Source organism: Thamnophis elegans, chromosome 1, assembly GCF_009769535.1.
Source record: "Thamnophis elegans isolate rThaEle1 chromosome 1, rThaEle1.pri, whole genome shotgun sequence".
Lineage (NCBI taxonomy): Eukaryota > Metazoa > Chordata > Lepidosauria > Squamata > Colubridae > Thamnophis > Thamnophis elegans.
The window spans coordinates 169,455,655-169,477,330 of NC_045541.1; the positions used below are offsets into that span (position 1 = coordinate 169,455,655).

Consider the following 21,676-nt stretch of genomic DNA (forward strand, 5'->3'; position numbering starts at 1 on the left):
ATAACCCCATGGTACTGCCTGGTTCTGCTAATTAGGTGAGCTCATAAACAGTTGAGATAATCGGTTACTAAGATATGGGAGTTTGCTGCGCATGTTGTACATAACCTTTGTATAACCTCTACAACAAAAACAGTAGAAATTGGGTCATAAAGCACCTTTGTATTTCAAGGATGGTTGTCCCTCCTTGTCTTGCAAAGTCATTTGCAGTAAGCAGGATATTGACTAAATTAAAGATACATTTTCAAAGAGCCTTGGAATTGCTTAGTGATTTGGAGCAGTTTTGTTGCCTGATGCCCTAGTAGACCTCATGCTTTAGGACTTATATTTTCACTGCAGTGGTGGGTTTCAAAATTTTTTAGAACCTCTTCTGTAGATGTGGCCTGCTTTGTGGGAGTGGCTTGCCGGCCGTGTGACTGGGAGTGGCTTGCCAGCCATGTGACCCTGTGGGAGTGGCTTGCCTGACATGTGACTGGGTGGGCGTGGCCAACTTGTAAAATGTGGCGAAACTCACTTAACAACACTCTTGCTTAGCAACCAAAATGTTGGCTCAGAAACGCTGGCATTTGAAGCACGCAAGTCTTAAAGCTGTCAAGTTACAAGATCCTCGCACTCCTAACTCTTCAGAAAAAAAAACCCCAGGGGTGTTCAAACTTGACAGCTTTAAGACTTGTGGACTTCAACTCCCAGAATTCCTCCTCTTGCTCTTCATCTTGATGATGTGCGGACGGACGGGGGAGGGAGCTGGTACCGGTTCTAAACAGCACTGTAGATTTGTGGAACCTCTTCTATAGAAGAGGTTAGAACTGGCAGGAACCCTCCCCTGTTTCACTGCATAATTCTAGAGGAAGACATTGAGTGAGGGAAGCCTGTTGCCTCAAGCAATAGAGCGTCTTCACTGTTTTCTTTCCTGGAAAAGCCTGTAGCTCAGACGGTAGAGAACTTCATGTTCCTTGTGGAAGGACTTAGATTCAGATCACAACATGTTTAAAAAGGTCTAATTAGCAGTTGTTGGAATAAGACCTTTCTCTGCTGGAGGTTCTGGGAAATCACTGCCAGTGAGAATAAAAACGGGGCCAGACTGTTGAATCACCCAGGGAAGTCATTTCCTGAGTTCATGTGGCTTCTGTAATCTCTTCCATTGTGTGATACAGGTAATCCTCAATTTACAACCACTTGTTTACTGAATGCTCGAACTTAACAATGGTACTGAAAAAAGTGACATGACCATTTTGCAGCCTCCCCATGTTGACGTGGTCAGAATTCAGGCACTTGGCATATTTATGATAGCTGCAGTCTCCCAGAATCATGGGATCACCTTTTTGTGAAGTCAGTGGTCCCGATCCAGATTCACTCTACAACTGCAGCTGTTAACAACTGCAGTGATTCACTTAACAACTGTGGCAAGATCGGTTGTTAAATGGGGGCAAAACATAACAAATGTCTCACTTAACAATGGAAATTTGGGGCTCAATTATGGTCGTTAGTTGAGAAGTACCCTGTTTCCCTGAAAATGAGACCTCCCCGGACAATAAGCGCAATTGGGCTTTTGAGCGCAGGTGCTAAAATAAGCCCTTCCCCAAAATATTGCAGCATAGCAGCAGCCATGAGGTGACCACGTCACCGCCTCCTGCACCTCAAAAATAATAAGACCTCTCCGAAAATAAGGCCAAGCGCTTATTTTTGGGGGGGGGTGTGTCAAAAGAAAATAAGACCCTGTCTTATTTTCAGGGAAACACGGTACCTGTATTGGTGAAATTATGGATGTATCAATTACGTACAGTACATATTCAAGTACAGTGGGCCAAACATGAATTGTTTTTAAAAAGTATCATCCTTTAAAAAATTGCTATCTTACAGTAGCAATTCTTTTAAAAAATGTGCAGTTTCTTGGTTTTAGAAGTTACAGGTCAATAAGGTGCAAGGCAAGACCAAATAAAATTATTTGCTTGTCTGCAAAATTACTGTAGCAAATTCAGCAATAAATTTTTCTCAGTCGTGCAGATGTGTTCACAGCAGCTGCAAAAGTCCCTTCCAGTTTCAATCTCAATATATCTGGAAGGTGGTTATCAAAGAATGTAAGAGATTGTTTCCTCTTCTTTGCCCTGTGAGAATGAGGATATCTCCCCGCCCCACTTCCCAGAACTAAGCTGTTACAGGCTCCGCTGACCCTATTCTGCTTTTCAAAACGAGCTTTGTGATTTTGTTATTTTGAAAGATGCACAAATATCAAATCTATTACTACTTTGGAAATTTACTTTCTTCTCTCTCACTCCTTCTCTTTAGGTGTCAAAAGAAGAAGGGAGTGAAGAAAAGTTGACAGAAGATAGTTTAACCACACTCTTTCCTGGACAAAAAAAGAGGATTTCTCACGTAACAAAGCAAGGGCATGTAAGTAGATCTTGAAATGGCATCTGAAGCTTGTCTCTGATGCTGTCTTGCCAATCTCTATTCTTGTTGATGACTTTTGGGGGCATATGCCCATGTCCAGCCGAGTAATGTGAGGTTGTGAGTGTAGTGCTGAAACCTAACACCCGTGGATTCCCAGAGGCCTTGAAAATGTACACTTCTGCGTTTGTGGTTTTTAGATACGTGGTACAATAGCACTCGTGACATTTTGAGCTGTCTAACATATACTGTGTCTAGTATGTAAGATTCTAGATATAGCTTTGCAATTTTCAGGATGATCTTAAAGACGTAGCCTTTCATTTTCTTTGTATTCCTGTTGCTGTAAGATATGAAGAACATTAAAGAGAATCTAAGGTTTTGTATGTAACATTTGCATATATATATAAATATTGAGGATCCAGCTAATCTAGGAGCGGGGAATTCCCTTCCTCCTTAATAACTGCTTCACCCATGCAGTTCAGCTTTGGAGCAGAGGTGGGCTCCTATCGGTTTGCATTGGTTGGGGTGAACCGGTAGTGGAATGTTGGCCTGGGTTGCAGAACCTGCAGCGACCCAGGCTGGCCACACTTCCAAACCGATTCCCCAGTCGCCAGGGCATGATTTTTTTGGCATTTTTGAATGTTCTGCACGTGTGCAGACCTATTTACAGGCAACTATGCACGTGCGCAGAGCACAAAGTGTACACACATCGAACCGGCAGTAATGCCAGCAGCAACCCACTCCTGCTTTGGAGGCCTTGCTGTATGTTTCTCTACCATCAGCTGTTTAAGAAGCAGGGCCTTCTTTACTGTGGCAGGTAACAATTAAGAAAGGCAGTAAAGCCACGTATAAAACAACAGATCTTTCCCTAGGCTTTGTTTTTTTAAAGACAGCTGTTTTTAAAGAAAAAAATGTTGTTATGCTGTTACCCAGTTAACATTTTGACTGTGGCTGTTTGTCTATTTGAGTTATTTGTATTGTACGTGACAGATTTTAATTTTCCCTGTTTGTTTATTTGAAGCACATTCTCTCTGATTTGGCACTCTATTGGCTGAATTCAATTACCCTGTAAAATTGAAGGATTTAGATGTGTTCTAAAACAAAAAAGCACCCCTTTTCAATTAAGTGAATTCAGAAGAAATCAGTCATTTGTTTTCTTCTGTTGAGATGAAATAATATCAAAGAAGAGTAGTTTAGGCAGCCACCAGTATTTTTCAGAGCATTTACCTCATTTCTGAGATTGTTAATGTGACCTGTAGATGTTCCATTTGCTGTAAGTACTTAAACTATTTTTTTCTTTGCAGAAATTATTTCTAGCTTCCTTCCCCTTGAAAATGTGTTCTTTATATTTTTTCGGTTTGCGGGTTGAAAACAAACCTTTTAAAAAAAGTGAATTAAGGAGATTCTAGCTGCTGGATCTTTAGGGATTTTTGTCTGTGTGTGTGCATGCAGACCTTGATTAGTCTCTCTTCTGGAACATCAATGGGCTCTTTGTTTTCACAAATCAGGCTTTTGGTCGCCACACACAACATTCCGGCCGATTGTACATGTTCCTTCCATTTGTCCATTAAGCACTGTTGCAGAGCAAGAGGGGAAAAAAGGACTCTTGTGAAATGGATTGGAAATTCTGAAACTCAAATATTTGCAAGTTCTTAGCACATCTGTTGTTCCCAAACCCTTTTGCAAAGGTGTATGAGGTTCAGCACCTGTCTTCAGTATGAAAACATCATGGGTGGACAAATATGTCCTGAAATGTGTAGATGGAACATTGTTTGCACTCTCTTCTCTTCTCCTCCTTGTTTCTGTTCTGTCTCATATGGGTGAATCATATATTCATGATTGGTAAGGCCAATCTGTCAGGGTTCCAAGAAATAACTCCATGGAAAGCAGAACTCCGAAGCATACAAGTTCCTCAAACAACAGTTTTATTGGAGATATCATGTTGGCACAAACTGGTGAAAACCAACTCTGAAAGTTTCCGTGGTTTTCACCTAATTAAAAAGTGAAAGTTTCCCTTTTCCTCAAACCATCAGTCACATTGTCCATTCGAGGTGCTGGCTGGTCTCCGGACACGCTTCAAGGTGCTAGTCGTTACTTTTAAAGCCCTACATGGTACAGGACCTGGCTACCTGAGAGACCGCCTCCTGCCATTTACCTCCCAGAGACCCATAAGATCTCACAGACTAGGCCTCCTCCGGATTCCATCTGCCGGTCAATGTTGGCTGGCGACTCCCCGGGGGAGGGCCTTCTCTGTAGCTCCTCCGGCCCTATGGAACGATCTTCCCGTCGAGATCCGGACCCTTACTACCCTTTCGGCCTTCCGCAAAGCGACCAAGACCTGGCTGTTCCGGCCCCATCCTAAGTTATGAATGTTGTGGTATTTTAATGTTGTCTTTAATTTTTGTATCCCCTTTTCCCTTTTTATCTGTAAGCCGCCCTGAGTCTCTTGAGGGTGGGTGGCATACAAACCCAATAAATGATGATGATGATGATGATGATGATGATGATGATGATGATGATGGTTGCCTGGATACTATGCTCCTCCTTTCTCCAGCCACCTGTTGGAATGTCCTTGGTTCCCACAAGAAACTGTTTTGTTTTGACTACAAGCTGCTATCTTACTATGTTCCCCCTCCCTATCCCTTCTTCACACTGTGGCAACCCTGAAACCTCCAAAATGGCCCCAGCCAACACATCAGAGTTGACACAATCCTTCTCATCCAAGTCAAAATACGTGGCTTCAGATTCCATACGTGGCAAGCTTCTTCTTTATCACACAAACCAATGTCCCTACATTTCCTTTTCAGGTTGAAGTCCCAAGCAAGCCAGTGGTCCGGCCTTACCGACCCCCAACTGCCCAAGAGGTCTGTTACCAGAGGATTCAGCTAGCGCAGAAGCAGGCGGCGCAGCTGGCCCAGCAGCGGCCAAAGCAGCCCCTGCCGCCGCCCGTAAAGATTCCTGTGGCACCCCAAAGAACCTCCATTGTTATGCACAAAGGAGAAAGGAAGCGAGTTGCTCATGTGCCCAGTGCGGCTCTTTCGACAGTCTCCAAGTTGGGCAAGTGAATGTTTCCAGGTTTTTATTTTCCTTGCGGAAGAATTCTTCATTCTTTGAGGAGAAGCAAACCAGAGTATCCTCATCTTCTGACCCGCTGAAGGGGATCTTGAGCCAACTGAGCAGTTTGTGGGGAAAGAGGAAGAAGCAGGGATGGGATTCAGTCGGTTCGGGCGAACCGGTAGTTCTGGCGATCAGTTGGCCCCGCCCGCCCACCCCTGCGCTAGTCTGTCTTATATCTCCTTTGTTTGAAGCCCAGCTGATAGGCGCAGCAGAGTGGATTGCTGCGCCTCAGCTGTTTTTTACCCACCAGGCCTGCAGTAGAAGGTACGTTTTAGAGCTGTTTTCAAACGCACTGCGCGTGTGCAGAGTGCTTGTTTGGCGTGCGCACGCTCAGTAAACCGGTGGTTACACTGGTTGAATCCCACCACTGGGAGGAAGGCCATGCAGATGGCCACACCCTTCTCCATAAAGACTCCCCAAAGACATGTTGCTCACATAATCAGAGTTTTGCAGCTCAGTCATGAAAAAGGAACGAAGCCAACCTACTCCTGTGCTGTCCGTGGATGTCTCTGTCTATTTGTATATTTTAATTCTGTTTTGAGTGCAGTCTGTAGTCATAGGTTCCCCAGGTAGCAAGACCCTTGTAGGGAAACCAGGTTCTTAGTATCAGTTGGGCAAGAATATTATAGCAATAGCAATAGCAGTTAGACTTATATACCGCTTCATAGGGCTTTCAGCCCTCTAAGCGGTTTACAGAGTCAGCATATTGCCCCCAACAACAATCCGGGTCCTCATTTCACCCACCTCGGAAGGATGGAAGGCTGAGTCAACCCTGAGCCGGTGAGATTTGAACAGCTGAACTGCAGAACTGCAGTCAGCTGAAGTAGCCTGCAGTGCTGCATTTAACCACTGCGCCATCTCAGCTCCTTTAACTCATGGCTAGATAATTACGCCTTTTATCATTCCATTCGTGCCTTTAGTCTGGAGTATGCTTTTTTGTTTTGTCTCTCTTTCCCCCCACTCTCTGTAATCCAGCAATAAGTAGCAAATGTGCAAGCTAGGAACTTTTTATTTATTTACATTTTTATCTGTTCACACCTTATCAACACTGAGACCTTTTTTGGACTTCGTACATTTCACTAAACAGAGTGAAATGATAACAAGAACATGTAAAACAGGAAGTGAAGTAATAGCCAACCTGGGATACCTGAAGAGCTAGAGCAGAACAAATCTGCACTAAATGGTGATGATTATTGTACCCTTGATTGAGTGGCAGCTGTATCTGAATAAGGCGTGACCAGTTCAGTTGACATTAACATGGCCCCTTCCAGATGACTTAGAACTTCATTCACAGATTTAGTTGCAAAGATGAGCAAAGGCTGAGAGAAAATTCTGGGAGATTCAGGAGATGGTGTCAGGGTTCTAAGCAGTGGTGGGTTCTGGATCCCATTCCAACTGGTAGAATTGGAATAGGCCGGCGGTGTCCACATGGATGTGCGCAGCATGCACACACGTCTTAGCATGTCCCTGAGCCTCCGTGACGCTCCAGCTGCTCAGCGGAGCGTCGTGCAGGTGCTGTACGCGCTGCGCGTGGAAGAGCTGAAGACTTGGAGCTCGGGCAGCCAGGTGGGCCCTCCGGAGCACCGTACTGGAACGGTATCCGGTGCTCCGGGCAGGCTCCGGTACGCCCATACTGGGGCGTACCGCCTGCAACCCATCACTGCTTCTAAGTAATAGGCCCAACAGCATCAAAACTCCAAGGCAGGCAAGTTCCTCAAAGAATAGATTTATTAGGCACGTCATATTGGCACATTTGGGGAAACCCGACTCTGAGCCCCCCTTGGGTTTCCCCTTAATTAAAAGTAATGTTTTCCCTCCCCCGCCCAGGCAGCTCAACACATGGTCTAGTCAGGTCACAATCCATGGTCACTCAGTCTCAGACCCTACCTCCTTGCACCTAGTGGGAAAACTCTTGGTTCTGAAGAGAAAGAATTTTATCCCCCAGTTATCTCTTCCTCCCCCCTCCCGTTCCCACAGCGTGACTTTCTTCGCTGTGGCAACCCTCAAATGCCAAGGGGGAAAAAGACTCCAGGGCTGACAGAGGGTTTGGGGCATTTGTTCCACTCTTCTTCTCAACTCTCCCTAAATCAGGTGTACCCAACCTTGGCAACTCTAACACCTGTAGACTGCAACTCCCAGAATTCTCCAGACATCATAACTGGCTGGGGAATTCTGGGAGTTGAAGGCTTCAAGCCTTAAAATCACCAAGGTTGGACACCTCCGCCCTAAATGGTCTACCAGACGTGGGCAGGTCAGTCCTCATCACTTCCATGACTTACATAATTCTAAGATTTTGTACCGCATTTCAGAGTTCCGCCCTGCTTCTGAATATTGTCCTTTTTTTGCCCACACCCTTTCAGCTCCTGGAAATCTTAAGAAGACCATTCCACCTGCACGTGTGGCATCTTCCAATGGTGTTGATGCTCCAGCATTGAAAGCTCGAACGCTGATGGGGATGGCATCTAAAACAACTACCACAGGACTCCCAAAAAGGATAGCACACACTCCCACTCTGCAGGTGATAAATTGCCAGAATAGGCTTCATAGGTTTTTTTTTTAATTGAACACATGAAACATTTTAGCCTTTAACTATTTTAGCCTTTAATTTTAACGTTTGGAAGACTGTTGAAGATAAATGCTTGAGGAAGATTGTGCTTCCTTTTGTTTTCTTCTAGGATTTATCATCCAGCTTTGCATATTAAAAATATTTGAGTCAGTCTTAGAAAGAATTTTGGATTACTTATTTTTCAGAGTATAAGACGCACCAGAGTATAAGATGCACCAAGGGTTTGAAGAGGCAATTTTTTAAAAAAAATGTTTTTGCACTCTGCAAACCTCCCAAAAATGGCCTGTTTTGGGGGAAAACGGCCCTGTTTTTTTTCAAAAAAGGGCATGAATAACCCTTAAGAGGCTTATAGAGTGTTCTGGGGGGAGGGAGCAAAAAATGGCCCATTTTTCTGCAAAAATGGGTCCGTTTTTTGTTTAAAAAGGGCATTAGGAAGCTTATAGAGTGCTCGGGGGGGGGACAAAATTGAGCAAAAATGGGCCATTTTTTGCTCATTTCTGCCCTCCCCAGCCCCCAGGACCTCGCTGAAAGCCTCCTACAAGCTATGCATGGCCATTTTGGTGAAGGGGGCGGGGTTTCAGGAGGCAAAAAATGCTGTATTCAGTGTATAAGACGCACCCAGATTTTCAGCCTCTTTTGTGTCTTATACTCTGAAAAGTATATTATTTGGAATGTCCCAATGAAGGAGAGAACATTTATAGCTCAGGGTTGAAATGAGAGGGTCCTTGGTGCGCTCTGAGTTTGGTTGTTTTCTTGCAGAAGTTTCATTACCCAAACTAGGTAACATCGGCAGTGCTGGCAGATGTAATAAAACATTTGTAAGAAAAAACTAAGCTCAGAGAGCACAAAAGGAGAAGTTTTATTCCGATCACATCAAACAAATTTGATTGACTCGCCGATGAAAGAGTCAGTCAACTATGATCTTGTGGGATGTTGGATACCGCAGAAAGTTGACCATTAGACCACATGTGCTTAGCTCATAGCTCATATATAGCTTAGTAGAAGAACCAATCAGAGGCAGGGAAGGTATTGTAGTGACCCGTGCTATCAAAATAGCTTATTTCCTCCACCCCCTCTTTTCCCTATTCTCTAGAGCACCACCTTGAAAAGGCCAGTTATTCCCACAGAATACGGTGCCAAAGTTCCCACCAACATCCGTCAGAGGTACCTCAACCTCTTCATCGATGAATGCTCGAAGGTCTGCCCCTCCCAGCAGGCAGCATTTGACAAGGTTTGTGTGTTTTTGCAACGGTAACGATAAGAGGGATGCTTGAGCATCTTTCAATTCTTACGGTTTGCCCTTCTTTAACGGTAGGCCCAAATGAGAGAGGGATTGAATCACTTAAAAAATTTGGAAATTCATTGATCAAACATATTTGCAAGTTCAAAGTTAGGACAGCCAACCCAATGTTGACCTTCCTATTTGAATAGTAAGAGGATCACAGGTCTACATTTCTTACCTTATTTTTAGAAGTACTGTTCCCTGTGTTATGAATGCAAGTAGTCCTCAAGTTACGACTGCAAGCGAACCCAAAACCTCCATTGCTAAGCAAGATAGTTGTTAAGTTTTGCCCCATTGTATGAAATTTCTTTCCCAGTTGTTCAGTGAATCGCTGCCGTTGTTAAGTTAATAACACAGTTGTTAAGTGAATCTGGCTTCCCCGTTGATTTTGTCAGAAGGTTACAAAAGGTGATCACATAACCCCGGGACGCTGCAACCGTCATAAATATGAGTCAATTGCCAGGTGGCTGAATTTGGACCACCTGACCATGGCCATGCTGTAATGATCTTAAGTGTGAAGAATGGTCATAAGCCACTCTCTTCAGTGCCATGGTAACTTTGAACGGTTGCTAAACGAATGGATGTAAGTCGAGGACTACTTGTAGAAACACTGTCCTTTTTCTTCCTGCTTATCCTTGTATATGAATATTTGACCATTCTCCTGGTGGCATTGGAAGCCACCTTATATATATATACATAATATATATAATATATACATAATAGTTCTCCCTAGCCTGGGAACTGCTCCTTCCTGCCTTAGCAACTTCATTTTGTATTTTAAAAACTCAAAAATGCTGATGGTGGGAATGCTGTTCACAGGCTCTTGCTGAGGAGAAGGTGGTGTATGAGCGCAGCACCAGCCGCAACATCTACCTGAATGTGGCAGTGAACACTTTGAAGAAGCTGAGGACTCTGTTGCCCAGCCCTTCTCAGGAAGTTCAGAGTATGTACTTAGACTTTACTTCTTACTTACAGACTGAAGCTTCCCTGCTACTTTACTACTTTCGTTTTATTCTTTCCTTATACTCTCAAACCTCCCATTTCTAGACACTTGGAGCTTCTTAACAAAACCCACTTCAGGTTTGCACAATAGACCGGGTAAAAAGACTGCCTACCAATCCAACAGGGCATAATTCTGTGGGCAAAACTTTCATAATACATCTCTTGGCCAGCTCCTTAACATCTGTACCAATAGAGACAGTTAGCTGGTTGCACTGTAGTATTATGCCATACCTCGGTCCCAGTCCCTGCCCACCAACTGCTGCTATTACAAAGGATATTTAGCATATTGGCGAAGCGGGGGATTATATGATGTTAACCCTGAAATAATTATGGTACCTATTATATCACTTCTTTCTGAGCTTAATTGGTAGCATGCGGGCCTTGACTTTTAAAGCAGTCAGCGAGTGGAGACCTGTGTGGCACTTTCATTGACTCAGAAATTTTATTTGTGGTTGACCCAGGATGTTTGCTGACGTTCTAGTTTGACATCTGCCTTTTTCTTCCAGAGTTCAGCAATAGGAAAGTGGTTTCTCACGAAGCTATGCTAGGAGGGAAACTGGCAGCCAGGACCAGTTATACACTTAATCGTTCTACAAGCTTACGGCTAGAAGATCTGACAGGTAGGTTTCTCCCTTTTTTGTCATGGTACACAGTGACTGTGGTGTCTGTGTGTGTGTGTGTGTATGTGTGTGTATGTGTGTGTGTGTGGTGTGGTGTGTGTGTGTGTGTGTAATTCTATTCCTTTCTGTCTGTTTTAAAGACCTTCAGATTGATTTTAGAAGTAGCCTGATTGTTTTTCAGCATCAGAGAACTGATAGGATCAGTGTTGAAAGCCAATTCAGAGCTATTTAAAATGATAAAGAGCACAGAAAAGCTGTGGAGGAGAATGGGCTGAGGTCACTTTTTAGAGGCTCGTTGATGCATAGTGCATGCAAATTCTGCTAAACGTCCCCCTTCAGTTTGACCCACATTTTACCCTGTAAGGCAGGGCATTTCATGATAAAAGTGCAATTATCCTGAAGTAAGACTGTTATCCAGTTAACAACTTCCACAATCCATTGCAGAAATTGCAGATGATCTAACCTGTGTCAGTTTTGCATATGGATAAAGCATTAGCTTTGAAGCAAAACAAGTTGCTTTTTTATCAGTTACATAAATGGTTGATAGATATTCCAGGTCTGTGTGTGTGTGTGTGGGGGGGGGGGAATAATCCTTCAAGTTGCATGGTCCTAAGTTGTGAACGGGATGTCTTTGCAAATGCATTTTGTCCCGTTGAGAGAGAAGAGGAGTTTCAGGGTTCCAAGTAACACCCCCAATGAAAGGAGACTCTGAGGCTTGGGTTTCCTCAAAGTTCCATTTTATTAGAGATGTCATATTGATACATCTGGGAGAACCTGAATCTGAAAACTTCCAGGTTTTCCCCACCCAAGTGAAAGTCCAAGACCCTGGCCAGCACCCACATGTCCATCACATGGCCCAATCAAGTACTGTCCCAACTGGAGATGTCAGGAGGAGACTCAATGGCAAGGGGCAGGTTTTCCAGTCAGTTACACAACTGATAGGGCTTTCGGTTAGGACAGATAGAGGAAAAAAGACGCCATGCTAGGAGGAGACACTATGGTGGGGAAACCGGACTTCTGGTCGGCTCCAGAACTGAACGGGGGGCTTCCGGTTAGGACCTTTGTGGGTCTTTGAGGGTTTAAGGTTGCCGATTCCTGGCCTAGTCCAACTGGATTGCTCTTATAATGATCTCTGTAGAAAGAACAGCCTGCTGTTTCTTCTCAGCATTTCCCCCCTACTTCTCCCTCTCCCCCCGCCCCCCAGTGCTTAGATCTGCCTTTGCTTTGGTTTTATGCTGCTTCAACTGCAATCACCATTTTGTTGCTGCGTAAGCTGTCCTGAATATTTCCGTGTGTGTGTGTGTGTGTGGTATTGGTCTGAGAATAGCTAGAAAAAAATGGCTAGATAAACATTTCTTAACCTTTGTCATTCAGGGGCTACCTTGTACCGAAGGCTCAAAGAGTATGTGCTGACAGAGGATGACTTGAAGGAGCATGGCTACCCATTACCTTGTCCCGAGAGACCTGGACGGGCTGTTGTCTTTGCTGCCGAAGAGAAGAAACTGGCTGATGGTGAGTTCTGCTGGACCGGAGAATTTCTGACTCTTGAGAACCATTCAGACGTTCTGTTTAATGGGGTGGGGGGACGGGAACGGGGGGAGGCCAGGAAAGGAACCCCCCTCAGCCAGTTTATTCCCTTCAAGACAGACATCTACCCTGACTGCTTGTGGATGGGGATTCTTTAGTGAGCTTTTAAACCTATTGTGAAGTTTCTGACTAATGCAGGGGTCTCCAGCCTTGGCAACTTTAAGCCTTGGCGGACTTCAAGAGCCGAGGTGGCGCAGTGGTTAGAGTGCAGTACTGCAGCCACTTCAGCTGATTGTTATCTGCAGTTCGGTGGTTCAAATCTCAACGGCTCAGGGTTGACTCAGCCTTCCATCCTTCCGAGGTGGGTAAAATGAGGACCCGGATTGTTGTTGGGGGCAATATGCTGACTCTGTAAACCTCTTAGAGAGGGCTGAAAGCCCTATGAAGCGGTATATAAGTCTAACTGCTATTGCTAACTCCCAGAATTCCCTAGCCAGCTTTGCTTCTGGGAATTGAAGTCCGCCAGGCTTCAAGCTGCCACGGTTGAAGACCCTGGACTAATGAACCCAAGCAAATCAGTTGACACATATTTTGAAGCTACCTATTGTAGATGATATTGTTGTTGTTATTTGCATGTAGGCCTCTCTTCCTGGGCTAAACCTGAGTTTATTTTAATCCTTTGTCATTTGTGACTTGTATAATGGCAGGTCATATATAAATAGGTTCATGCAGAACTCTGTACCTGCTGTCTGCAGCCCCAAACTGGGATGAGCAGTGTGTTCTCCTTTGCACCAATTTTGATTGAAAAATGCAGAGTAATGCCACTGAGGAACATGTCGTGGTGTCCATTGTGATCCCCTGGATCCTTGTCTCGAGTGTTGTGTGTCCCCCCCCCCCTTCCCGTTCAATTCTGGAGCCGACAGGAAGTCTGATTCCCCCACCATAGAGTCTCCTCCTAGCACGGTGTCCTTTTTCCTTTACTTGCCCTAACCAAAAGCCCTAACCCTATCAATTGTGGAGCCAATTGGTGACAGGGAGCTGCAGCAGAGGGATGAAAGAGCCACATGCAGCTCCAGAGCCGCGGGTTGCTGACCTCTGCCCTGGACTTAATGAGGAGTATGGTGGTTGGAATACAAGGAGGGAAAAGGCAGGAGGAGATTACAGAAGGCCTTCCCGTTTGTAAGTTTGCTTCCCTGGCTAGGCTTCAAGGTGTTCGGACTAGTCATGCAATTCTTCTCTTAAATTGCTAAGCAACTCCAGAGGTGCAGTCAAAGGAACGACAAGAAGTCCTCAATTACAACCATAACTGAGCCTAGAATTACGGTTGTAAGTTGTTGTAGTCAAAAGTCAAAATTATTGTGTGACCACTGGATTTAATATTTTTGTACAGGTAGTCCTTGGCTTATGAACATAATTGAACCCAAAATTTCTGTTGCTAAGCAAGACATTTGTTAACTGCATTTTGCCCCATTTTATAACCTTTCTTGCTACAGTTGTTAAGGGAATCACTGCAGTTGTTAAGTTAATAACATGCTTGTTAAGGGAATCTGGCTTCCCCATTGACTTTATTTATCAGAAGATCTCAAAAGATGATCGTGTAACTCTGGGACACTTCAACCATCAGAAGTACATGCTAGTTGTCAAGTGGTCAGATTTTGATCACATGACCGTGGGGATGCTGCAACAGTCACAAGTGTGAAAACTGGTCACAAGTCACTTTTTCCAGTGCCATAGTACCGTATTTTTCGAACTATAAGATGCATCAGTAATTTTAAAAAGTTTTTGTCCTCCCTGGCTCCCAGGAGCACTCTGCAGGCTTCAGCAGGGCTGGGGGAAGGCAAAAAGGCTCCCGTTTTTGTGAAAACTGACCCATTTTTCGACCATTTTTCACAAAAATGGGATGCCGGGGTTTCGGGAGGCCAAAAATGGCTGTATTCAGTGTATAAGACTCACCAACATTTCTGCGCTCTTTTAAGGGGGAAAAAGGTGTGTCTTATACTCCAAAAAGTCCGGTAACTTTGAACGATCACTAAATGAATGGTTGTAAGTCGAGACCTATGTGTATAGTTTCTGCTGTGGGCATTAAGTGAATGCTACAGTCATTAAGCAAATCGATTTCCCCCAATGAGTGTTTTTCCCCCAGAAACCGGCAAAAATATCACAAATCACAGTTATTGTAAATAGTCATATAGGGGAGCACCCAAAATGCAGTCATGTGAATGTAGGGATGTATGCAGCTGCTCTATTGGTCGTAAATAGCTTTGTGGGAGTCCGTTGTAACTTTGAGCAATTGTTAAGCCATAGGTCCCTGTAGTGAAGAAGAGATGGGTGATCTATGGTGCCCTTTGTCCGAGGTAGTGTGTGTCTTTCTGTCTGTTTAACAATAATAAATGCTACCTCAAAGTCCAGTAGTATGTGATTCACTCTGATACATGATAATTAAACTAAGTTGCTAATTGATTGAATATGACAATGGGAAGACAACTAAGTATAGGTTAAAATATACATAATATGGATGCATATAAAATTTTTAAGAAGAGGAACAAAGTGTGGTGTGTACTGCTTGTTATTCAACATAGTAGATTCAGGGAATTGTAATGAACATTGAATAGCAAGGATTTAAAGACAATTAAAGGTAAGCTAAGTCAAGATATGGAAAAATGGAAAGGGAACATGAAACATACTTATAATGGAAAATTTTTGAGACCAGGTGAAGGGATTCTGTTCTGTTCCTAAATCTATAGCAGTTCCCTCTCTTCATGCCGTCAGATGGGTATTGAGTTGTCCAAGCTTGTGAAAAGCCAAACCGTAATTGGTGTGTGTGTGTGTGTGTGTGTGTGTAGTTTCAGCTCTGTTAGAAAGAATGTTCCAGTCATTGGGGAGCCTTTATGATAGGCATAGCTTTATAGCACAGATTCCTAATTTAGGGAAGGGGATAATGTTGGAGTGATAAGCTGGCAAACAGTCTTAAGAGAGTAACCATGGTTAGAACAAGGATGGGGTCTGAAAGCCCGGGGTGAATTGATGAAATACAGCGATGTGATTACTAGTTGGGTATTTAACAATCTTCCCCCTCTTTTGTGTTAAAACTCATGCTATTGAGGCAGTTTAAAATTACCCTAGGGGCCATAGCCAAGGCTTATGGGGCCATATGCAGCTCTGAGGCTTCAGTTTGTATGTCCTGCAGGGGACAAAACAGAACTGTCTTGTTTTCATAGATTTCAGTCTTTTGGGTTGAGCTTTTTATATTTATATTAGGGATATCCTGATTGAGGTGATACCCGCTTAGATCTTCCAAAGCTGAATTACTGCAAATTCTTTCTGCCAAGAGAAACAAAACTTTTCTTCAGAATAAAAGTTGTTGTTGTTAGTTGCAAAGTCGTGTCTTCTTTCGCCTTCAGTTATTCCCAGCATTAGGCTCTTCTCCAGTGAGTCCTTCCTTCTCATCAGGTGGCCAAAGTATTTGAGTTTCCTCTTCAGGATCTGGCCTTCTAAAGAGCAGTCAGGGTTGATCTCCTCCAGGATTGACTGGTTTGATTGCCTTGCAGTCCAAGGTACTCACAGGAGCCTTCTCCAGCACCAGAGTTCAAAGGTCTCAACTACAAGAGTACTGAAACACGTGACTTATTAAGACCAGGCGTCATACTTACAACTTTCTCAGCATCCCCACAGTCACGTGAAGTAGATTCAGGCGCTTAGCAAAAGGCATGTATTTATGACGATTGCCGCATCCTGGGATCATTTGTAACTTTCTTAGTTGGCTTCCAACAAGTGGTCAGAGGGTGGGAGGAGCTGATTGTTTAATGGCCACATGATTCACTTAACTGCAGTCATTTGCTTAACATGGTAAAAAAAAGGTAGGAAAATGATTTGCTCAGCAGTGGAAATTCAGTCCCAATTGTAGTTGCAGATCAAGGTCTACCTGTACTTGATGTCTTTCGTTATTTCTCAGTCCTTGATACAATTTGTTCCTCATACCACAAGGTGGCGAGCGGCTGAATCTCTTTAACAGCTTGTCTAATAGGAGTCTTGCGTTTTTCGTTGAGTTGAGAAAAATAACAACCAATGCAATGTTTGAATATTGCTTAGAAACAGTTCATAGATGAGAAAAAAAATGGCCATTGGCCCTTCAGATGTCACTTCATACAATCAAGTACAGTCATCCTTGCAGATGAGTTCAAGAAATACTGCATTCAGTTTTGGTCGCCACGATGTAGAAAAGATGCAGAGACTCTAGAAAGAGTGCAGAGAAGAGCAACAAAGATGATTAGGGGACTGGATGCTAAAACATATGAAGAATGGTTGCAGGAACCGGGTATGTCTAATGAAAAGAAGGACTAGGGGAGACATGATAGCTGTGTTCCAATATCTCAGGGGTTGCCACAAAGAAGAGGGAGTCAAACTATTCTCCAAAGCCCCCGAGGGTAGAACAAGAAGCAATGGGTGGAAACTAATCAAGGAGAGAAGCAACTTTGAACTGAGGAGAAATTTCCTGACAGAACAATTAATCAGTGGAACAACTTCCCTCCAGAAGTTGTGAATGCTCCAACACAGGAAGTCTTTAAGATGTTGGATAGCCATTTGTCTGAAACGGTATAAGGTTTCCTGCCTAGGCAGGGGGTTGGACTAGAACAGTGTTTTTCAACCACTGTGCCGCGGCACACTAGTGTGCCGTGACATAGTGTAAGGTGTGCCGTGGGAAAATTACTTTATATATAGTCAATATAGGCACAGTTAAATTTTTTTAACATTTTCTAATGGTGGTGTGCCTCGTGATTTTTTTCATGAAAAAAGTGTGCCTTTGCACAAAAAAGGTTGAAAAACACTGGACTAGAAGACCTCCAAGGTCCCTTCCAACTCTACTATTGTATTGTAAGGGCTCCTGTTCTGATGAACTCCCAAACTGTATGATCCGGTTATCTCATTGGGAGAAAATAGAAGATTTTTTTTTTTAAAAAAATAGTGCTTTAGGCTGATATATGAGAAAGGACTGAGAGCCAAAAATCTTTCTCTCTATATTTATTTTAAAATCGTATTTATTGAATTTTCCAATATTTAAAAGACAAAACACAAATGATGTTACTATATAATAACATGTTATTATAACTTAAATAAGGATACAACTTAGGATAGTGAAATCGAGATAGAAGTTTTGCAAAAAATTATATTTTTAACACACCCCTTTTTCTTCTGTAAGGTTCTTGCAGGATTTGTTGTCGTTGTGGCACAGAATACATGGTATCACCTTCTGGAAATTGTGTTCGTAAAGAAGAATGCATCCATCACTGGGGGAGATTACGCAAGCAAAGAGGTAATAGTTTTTTTAAAGTATATTCTTTCTCCAATGGAATTCAAAGTGCACCACATTGATTTTATTCTCACAAGAAACCTGTTGAGGCGATGCACAGGTGGCATTTTGCAAGCTGCTTTGAGAGCCCAGACAACTAGGTTTTAGATCTCTGCTCATGGCCATGAGTTTATCCCATTCTCTAGTAGTAATGGTCACGTAGTCAGGTTGCATGTTGGATATTGAAGGCCAATGAAAAAAAAAGAGAGAAGCATCACATTTTGGCCCAGAGGAGTTTTTTTTTTAAAGGCAGCTGGACTGTTTTTTGAGAAAGAAGATGACATTTCGCTTCTCATCCAAGAAGCTTCATCCATTGTGACTGGATGGTGGGGGAGATGGAAGGATAGGATCCACTCACAGTCCAGTCACAACTGATGAAGTTTCTTGGATCAGAAGTAAAAGGGCTTCTTCTTCCTCTCAGAATAGTCCAGTTACTTTTTGAAAAGCACCTTGAAACAACCATGACCTGGATGATGTGAATCTCCACAGACATCACATTTTGGCAGAATTTGTTCCCTCAGACTCTGTTTATATATCAAGAGGGCTTCCATGAAGCTCAAATAACATGCAATAGCAGAGTTGCAAACATTTAGGGAAAATATCATAAACAAGTAAATATTCATTCAGAGTACTTTTAACATGCAAGGTTATTGTTGTCTTAAGTAACAAGCAAGGGGACACAATTGAAAGACAATAAACCCAATTATGTTTGTGATGGAGGCAAAATGGGATCCATTTCATCAGAATCACCTTAAAGGTAAAGGTGTGCTAGTCGTTCTCGACACTAGGGGGTAGTGCTCATCTCTGTTTCAAAGCCAAAGAGCCAGCGCTGTTCGAAGATGTCTCTGTGGTCATGTGGCCGGCATGACTAAACACCGAAGGCACGCAGAACGCTGTTACCTTCCCACCAAAGGTGGTCCCTATTTTTCTACTTACATTTTTACATGCTTTCAAACTGCTAGGTTGGCAGAAGCTGAGACAAGTAACGGGAGCTCACTTGGTTACACGGTGCTAGGGATTCGAACTGCCGACCTTTCTGATCAACAAGCTCAGTTTCTTAGCCACTGAGCCACTGCGTCCCTTAACTTAGCTATGACCCTAGCTGTGACCAATTGTCATCAAACCCCACTCCTCCAAGAACTAGTCTGTAATCCTTTAGAGACACGTTTAAATGATATTTCAGACGTAAGTCTACTTTAGCTTTCTGTGTTCATTGTGTAGTTGTTCATACTGCTGTTTGCTTTCTTTTTCCCTTAGCATCATTTTCCTAGCCTGCATCTTCATTATAAGTAATGATTTTAAACATAACCACCCTCCCCAAGTAGTTTGATAGAAAGGAATTGTGTTAATATTAAAATCAAAATTATGTCAATCAGACTAGTTTTTGCTTAATCTTTGGTGGTTATGTGCGCAGTGAAGATTTCCCATTTAGCAGTTCTCTCTCTTTTCTATTCTTTTTTGCAGTGCCAGGTGGCTGGGAAACACATTATAGCTGTTGTTCGGGAGCCGTAGGTTCACTCGGATGCCAAGTTGCCAAAGTAGGTACTCATGTTAGGTCAAACCATTGAAGTACAAGGTGAAGTGGCCCACCTTCTGTCTGAGTATAGTCACAGCTTTGCCACTTTGATCTCTGGTTCATGGAAGATGCTTTGGAAATGCTTTTCAATCTTACTTTGGCTTGAAAAAAACAACCCCATGGCCCATTCTATTAGCCATTCTCTGTAGTAATAGGACAAAAATATTACGTTTATTATTAAATTTGTGATAGTGGTCGAATCCGTTAGACCAGGGATGTTCAACCTTGGCAATTTTGAAGACTTGTGGATTCACTCTTGCAGAATTCCTCAGCCAGCAGGGGAGTTTAAAGTCTTCAAGTCTTCAAACTTGTCAAGGTTGGATACCCCTGTATTAGATTTTGAATGGCCTGCAAAATCCAGCAAAGAGTAACCCCCCTCCCCCAAGTAAATGGCCCAAACTAAAACCATCAAAATGTCAACAGCTACAATGGGATCCCACAAATACATCAATACACACATTAAATCCAGGTCCATGAACAAATGCAGGTTTTAAGGGCTTTCCAGAACTCCAGGAGAAGGGGGTGCCATCTGTATCTCTCAGGGAATGCTGTTCCATAGGCAGAGACAGAGAAGGCACACTTCCTTAGACCCACAAGATGGCAGCATTTAATAGAGAGGAGCTGTTCAAACATGCTGGGTTGGGTTGTCAGAAACAGTTGGGAGATATGCAGTCCATCAGAAAATGAGGCTCTATGCTATGAAGCACATGGCCCATTATATCAAAAATACTTCCTGTTCTACTTCTAATTAATACTTCTTAGTATTAATTTCATCCAACTAGTCATTGCGACTTGTTACTCTTCAGCAGACTGATCACCCATGAATTTTCTATAAAAGCTTGAGATGGGAGCTCAGAACGGGGCTCTGGCTATTGAGGACAATGCTGCAGTCTCCATCAAGTTAATACTTTCTCCAGGTAGAAGGGGAGAGATCAAAGAATCACAGAATGTAAGATCTGGGAGGAATCTTTGTGGTCATCTAATCCAACCATGTGCTCAGTGCAAGAGTCTACTATTGTAGTATCTCCAACAGATGGCCTCTGTTCAGACACCTCCAGTGAAAGCTGCCCAAATCAACTTTCTAGTTATTTTAAATCCATTCTTTCTTGTGTCCCCCCCCCCCCCCGGCTCAGTTTTGTCCTATCTTATACACAGCAGCCCTCGAGATTTTTGAAGGCAGCTATCAATCTGGGCCGAGTTTTTTTCCTAATCTAGATAAGGCATACCCAATACCATCTCCTCACAAGTTTTTTTGTTCCAGGGCTGCTATCATCTCATTTCCTCTCCGCTGAACATATTCCAGTTTAACAAAGCCCTTCTTAAAATATCGAGGCTTGAGGTTCCCCAAAGTCCCATTTTATTAGAGATGTCACATTGGCACATCTGGGAAAACCGGAATCTGAAAGTTTCCAGGTTTTCCCCACTCAAACGAAAGTTCAAGTCCCTGCCCAGCACCCACATTTCCATCACATGACAGAGAAGCAACTTAGAACTGAGGAGAAATTTCCTGACAGTTACAACAATTAATCAGTGGAACAGCTTGCCTCCAGAAGTTGTGAATGCCCCAACACCGGAAGTCTTTAAGAAGATATTGGATAGCCATTTGTCTGAAACAGTACAGGGTTTCCTGCCTAGGCAGGGGGTTGGACTAGAAGACCTCCAAGGTCCCTTACAACTCTGCTGTTATATTATTGTATGGTCCAATCAAGCACCGTCCCAAGTGGAGATTCCTCCCAGTCACACTCCTCTAGGTGCAGGGCATGATGTCCTGGACTCACTGAGAAAGGAAAGTTATTTTGACTATATATCTCCCATACTCCATATTTTTCCCTCCCATTTTCCCACAGCATTGAATGTGGTAGGTCTGAAGGCCCCATGTAAAAGATAGCTTCCAGGCCTGACAGGGATGTTATGTGGGACCCTGACGCTGGTGCTTTAAGTGTGATCTAAACAGAGACTTATCTTGATCTGAATACCAGGCTTTGGTTCATGCAGCCTAGGACCATGTATATTTTTTTTCAGCTGGGTCATGCTGTTAGCAGATGTTCTTCCACCCCCATCCCAAAGCTATAATTCAGAGTATATTGTAATTACATAGTAACCCTGGTCACAGTACGATAACATCGACAGAGAAGTAAGGGAAACTGGTGGTGGGAGAGGGAAGAAATTCCGTTCAGGCCCAAGGCTGCTGCATTCCCTGAGGATATGGGCTTTTCCACCATCTGTGAGAAAGACTGTGGCTCAGTGCCTTTAG

The 21,676-nt window shown here is 43.3% G+C and overlaps 1 protein-coding gene across 1 annotated transcript in view; it reads left to right on the top strand.

Annotated features, from left to right (window-relative positions):
• Positions 1–21,676, top strand: part of REXO1 (RNA exonuclease 1 homolog) — a 45,363-nt gene that overhangs the window by 14,466 nt on the left and 9,221 nt on the right. The window contains 9 exon segments of the mRNA XM_032234893.1: positions 2,284–2,388; positions 5,193–5,442; positions 7,863–8,020; positions 9,162–9,299; positions 10,170–10,293; positions 10,859–10,972; positions 12,347–12,484; positions 17,697–17,810; positions 19,311–19,384. Coding sequence (XP_032090784.1) covers positions 2,284–2,388; positions 5,193–5,442; positions 7,863–8,020; positions 9,162–9,299; positions 10,170–10,293; positions 10,859–10,972; positions 12,347–12,484; positions 17,697–17,810; positions 19,311–19,384 — 1,215 coding nt within the window.